Here is a 4,549-nt window from a genome sequence, read left to right as displayed (position 1 = left end):
AAATAAAAAGAACTAAAGTTATATTATCTAAGTCATGATTTTTAAATGTAATAATATTCTCTTGTTAATCTTTATAACTCTTATTTTTTCAAGTAATAGTTATGAATGTTCTGTTGGTTGTACTGATGGTTGTTTTGCAAATTATACTTGTAATGGAAAATGTAAAGAAGGTTATTATCAAGATGCATCATGTCAACATTGTTTATGGATAGATCCATATAGTAATAGTAATAAAGCATATATCCCAACAAGTACAGGATGTCAATTAAGTTCTAATATAATAACTAAAACTACATGGATACCAGACCCAACAACAATACCAGAATTATTATTAGATAAAGAGAATTATTTTCATATAGGATTAAGTTCAATAGTAGATAGTTCACCATGTCATCACTGTCAAGAATATTTATTTGGTAAATGGTTTAAAATACCAAAATCATCAATTCCAAATTCTAGAGTTTTCTTTATTCTTTCAAAAGAAAATAAAATTGATATTAATTTATCACTTGATATATCTTCTTCTAATTCATTTGATACAATAACTTATTGTTCTGGACATATTCTTATTAACAAAACTACACCATCTTCAACTCTTGATTTTCATGCTGTTGATACTTTTACTGATTCAGATGAAAAAATGTATTATATTTTTATTAATATTGAAGAATATGCTGAAGTTGATGTTAAATTAATTGCTAAAACAACTTCTATTACTCATAATACATATTATTCATTTACACAAGAAGATGCAGATTATCTCTCAAGTGATTTAACTAGAATAAAAACTGTTCATTTTCCTTTAAGCCAAGAAGGAATGATTAATTATGCTACTTGTTCTCCTAATTTGATATTTAAAATACTTTTGTTTACAATGAAATTTAATGGAAATTATTCAATTAGAATTGATTCTTCAAATAATAATAGAGTAGTTTATCTTCAAGAGTATCAAATTGGTTTAACTACAAATGATACTGTTTGTCGTCACATTTGGTGTTCTCATCAACATGGAGTTTTAGGTGATGATGATGGAGGAGATTCATTATATGTTAAAATAAAAGGAAATGAAGAACAAACAAGATACTTTGCGTTAATGACTCAAGAAAATGATGTTGATATTGATTTACATTTTAAAGCTATTTGTATTGATTCATGTAATCGTGAATCAAAATTAGGAATCTGTTCAACAAAAAAAGGAAAATGTAGATGTATTGAAGGACATGGAGGGGATGATTGTCATTTATTATGTTTTTATAATTTTACATGGCAAGTAAGTGATTATAGTCAATTATGTTATTATGGATCAAATCATTGTGATCAATGGTGTAAATGTGAAAATGGATATAAATTAGAAGATAATGTATGTGTGAGTGATACTTGTGCTAATGGAGGAGTTTCTAAAGATGAAGAGTGTCTAAGAGGAAGTGAAGGGTGTTTAGTTAATTGTCAATGTCAAAAAGATTTAGGATGGGTTGTTGATAAAAAAGAACATAGATGTATTTCAACACAATGTGGAAATAGAAAAATAGATAAATTATATGATATCTATGGATATCTTAGAACAGAAGAATGTGATAGTGGACTTAATTGTGATACGTTTTGTAAATGTATTGATGGATATGAACCAGACCCAAACCAACCAGGTTCATGTAGAGAGAAAATATTTCCAAGTTGGGGAATTGCATTAATAATAATTCTTTCAATATTAGTTATGATTATTTTAATTATTATATTAGGCATATTTATATATTTTATAATGAAACATAAAACAATTGATATTAATATTTATAAAACACAACAACCAGTATATCACTATTATATCAATGGCTCTATTAATACTCCTCCTTCTAAAGAAGCAAAATATGAAATTGATCCAATTCAATTAGATTTTGGAAATGATAACGAAGCTACCATTGTAATGGAAACTCGATTTGAAAGAGTAGAAATAAAAAATTATTCAAGAAATAAATGGATGATGATTATTTTTCATACACCAAATAATCCAAAATATGTATTTTATTTTGAACCTCAAGTATTATTTATAAGACCTCACACTACTCCAAAAGTTGAAACGGTTTATATGACACTTCATTGTACTACAAAAATTAGAGATATGAAAATCCCTTATACTGTTTGGTTTAGTAAATCAAAATCAACATTAGAATCTATTGCCTCTCTTTTAAAAAATAAAACGTTTGATAATTGGACTCAAGATGATCAATTACAAATAGATAAACTTTGTAAAAATATTAGAAGACATTACCATCACCACTTCATTATTACTACAGATGCTGCTTCTTCTACTCATATTGATATGGACGAATTAAATATATCTGACAATCCTATTGCTGAAGGTGCTATGGGAAGAGTATTTATTGGAAGTTATAGAAGTGTTCCAGTTGCAGTAAAACAATTTAGATGGGAAAATTTAACAGAAGAAGAAGTAGAAGAATTAAAACATGAAGTAATAGCAGAATGTGAAATGATGAGTAAATTAAGAAATCCTTTTATTGCAAATTATATGGGATCAGTTACTTATATTCCTCAAATTTCAATGGTTATTCAATTCTTTGTTTTAGGTTCATTAGGTGAGTATTTAAGAAAAGAAAAAGAAGATTATGTAAAATTACCTTATCGTTTAAAAATTAGAATGTTATTTGATACTGCTAGAGGAATGCAATTTTTACATGAAAACAGAATTATGCACTTAGACCTTAAACCAGACAATTTATTAGTTAATTCTTTATATACTGATTCTGCTTGTTGTGTAAAAATTACTGATTTTGGTACTTCAAGAATGGTAAAAAAAACTAATAAAAGTGAAGATAAAGGACTTGGTACACCAATTTATGCTGCTCCAGAAACATATCATGATGAATATTCATATGCAGGAGATGTGTATTCATATGCTATAACAGCTTGGGAAATTTTTTATCAAGACGAACCTTATAAAGAATTTAAATCTTTATTTGATATTAAACAATACGTCACTGATGGAAAACGTCTTGTTATTGATGATACTATGCCAATTGGTTTAAAAGAACTAATTCAAAAATGTTGGAAACAACATCCTATTGAAAGATATAGTTTTGATCAAGTTACAAGAGAACTTGTTAAAGTAGATGAAGACGCACCAAATCATATAGAATTAGATAATTATGTTTCAGACCAAAGAATAGAAGAATTAATAAATAAAAGAACAGAAAGAATTCAAAAACAATTAAAAGAAATTAATCAAGATTAAAAACACAAATATAAAAAAGAAAAAATAAACATAAAATTCAAAGTTACTTTTAATTAAAAATAAACAAATGAATTTTTAAAACCAAACAATTTAATTTTATTAATGATCTCTAATATCATAATCCTTAAATGTACTTATTGTAAAATGTGGAATTTCAGGAGATTCTTCTTGGTCAAACCATAAATCAACATATGCACCAACATTATCCAATCCTTCGTATCTTGGTGCAGAAAATAAAGAAAGTAATTTTCCAGTAGGATCCCATTCAAAACCATATTTTTTAACTTCATGACTTCTTACAATAAATTTTAAATTATTTTCATATAAAAATCTTAATAAAATATCAGGTCCAAATGTTCTTCCAATTAATCTTGGTGACCTTGATGATCCGTTTTTAATTTGAGGATCTGCCCATAAAAATGCATTTTCAATATCAAATTCTTCATATTTTTCTTTTTTTGTTATTGGTGCTCTTTTAATATTGATTGGTTCTATTGGAATTCCTCCATGAACAACAAATACAGAATCTCTAATTACATGAACTAAAGGAATAGAAATATATAATTCTGTTATTTCTTTATAAATATCTAATCCAACTTTATTTATTGCTTCTACATAAAATCCAAATGTAGTATTTAATTCTTTATCTTCATGATTTCCTCTATTTAAATATACAAGATTAGGATATTCTATAATCAATGTCAAAACCCCAATAATACATTCTAATCCTCTTGATCCTCTATCTACTAAATCTCCGTTAAATAAAACACATTGTTGATTTTCTTCTATTTCTTCTGCTATTCTTGAAACAACAGAAAATTGTCCATGAATATCACCAATTATTCGAATATTTGAACAATTAATATAATTAATAGCATTTCTTTCATCTAAAATCTTTTTTGATTTCTTAATTATTGAACGTATTAATGTCTTTGGATATTTCCCTTCTTCAATAAATTCTTTTAATATTCTAAATGTTATTTCCCCTTTATATTCTTGTTCTTCATTCTTTATTTTACTTTCTGGAATTACTAAATCTCCACAACACCTTCCTGGATATTCTTCTTTCTTTAATTGATTATATAATGATGTAATACTTCCATCAGATGATAACGTCATTGCTCTTCTTAAATCAAGTAGTGCTGTTTTATTATCTTTTAAATTAGCAGATGCTACTGCATGACGAAACCATGCTTTTGGATTAGAAGGATCAATTTGTAATGCATTGAAACTATCTGTTAATGCAAGTTCATTTTCATTTGTTCTTAAATAACATAACGCTCTATTTGTATAATTAACACAATT

The 4,549-nt window shown here is 26.2% G+C and overlaps 2 protein-coding genes across 2 annotated transcripts in view, besides 4 other annotated features; one reads left to right on the top strand and one right to left on the bottom strand.

Moving 5' to 3' along the window:
• Nucleotides 1-34: 34 nt before the first annotated feature.
• On the top strand, nucleotides 35-3,244 carry EDI_111110 (serine-threonine protein kinase, putative; the record flags this gene model as incomplete). Its single annotated transcript, XM_001734130.1, has 1 exon — nucleotides 35-3,244. The coding sequence occupies one exon, from the start codon at nucleotides 35-37 to the stop codon at nucleotides 3,242-3,244; it is 3,210 nt and encodes a 1,069-aa protein (XP_001734182.1).
• Nucleotides 636-664: a sequence feature (AT_rich).
• Nucleotides 1,684-1,793: a sequence feature (AT_rich).
• Nucleotides 3,172-3,308: a microsatellite.
• Nucleotides 3,309-3,343: 35 nt separating this feature from the next.
• The window catches only part of EDI_111000 (serine/threonine protein phosphatase T, putative), a gene marked incomplete at both ends in the record, with an annotated part of 1,387 nt that continues 181 nt past the window's right edge, over nucleotides 3,344-4,549 (bottom strand). The window contains one exon of the mRNA XM_001734129.1: nucleotides 3,344-4,526. Within this exon, the coding sequence (XP_001734181.1) occupies nucleotides 3,344-4,526 (1,183 nt within the window). The remainder of the gene's footprint in view (nucleotides 4,527-4,549) is intronic.
• Nucleotides 3,545-3,588: a sequence feature (AT_rich).

This window comes from Entamoeba dispar, genomic scaffold (assembly GCF_000209125.1).
Source record: "Entamoeba dispar SAW760 scf_1105229457971 genomic scaffold, whole genome shotgun sequence".
In the NCBI taxonomy this organism is placed as follows: Eukaryota; Evosea; order Mastigamoebida; family Endamoebidae; genus Entamoeba; species Entamoeba dispar.
This window is presented reverse-complemented; position numbering and strand designations above follow the sequence as displayed.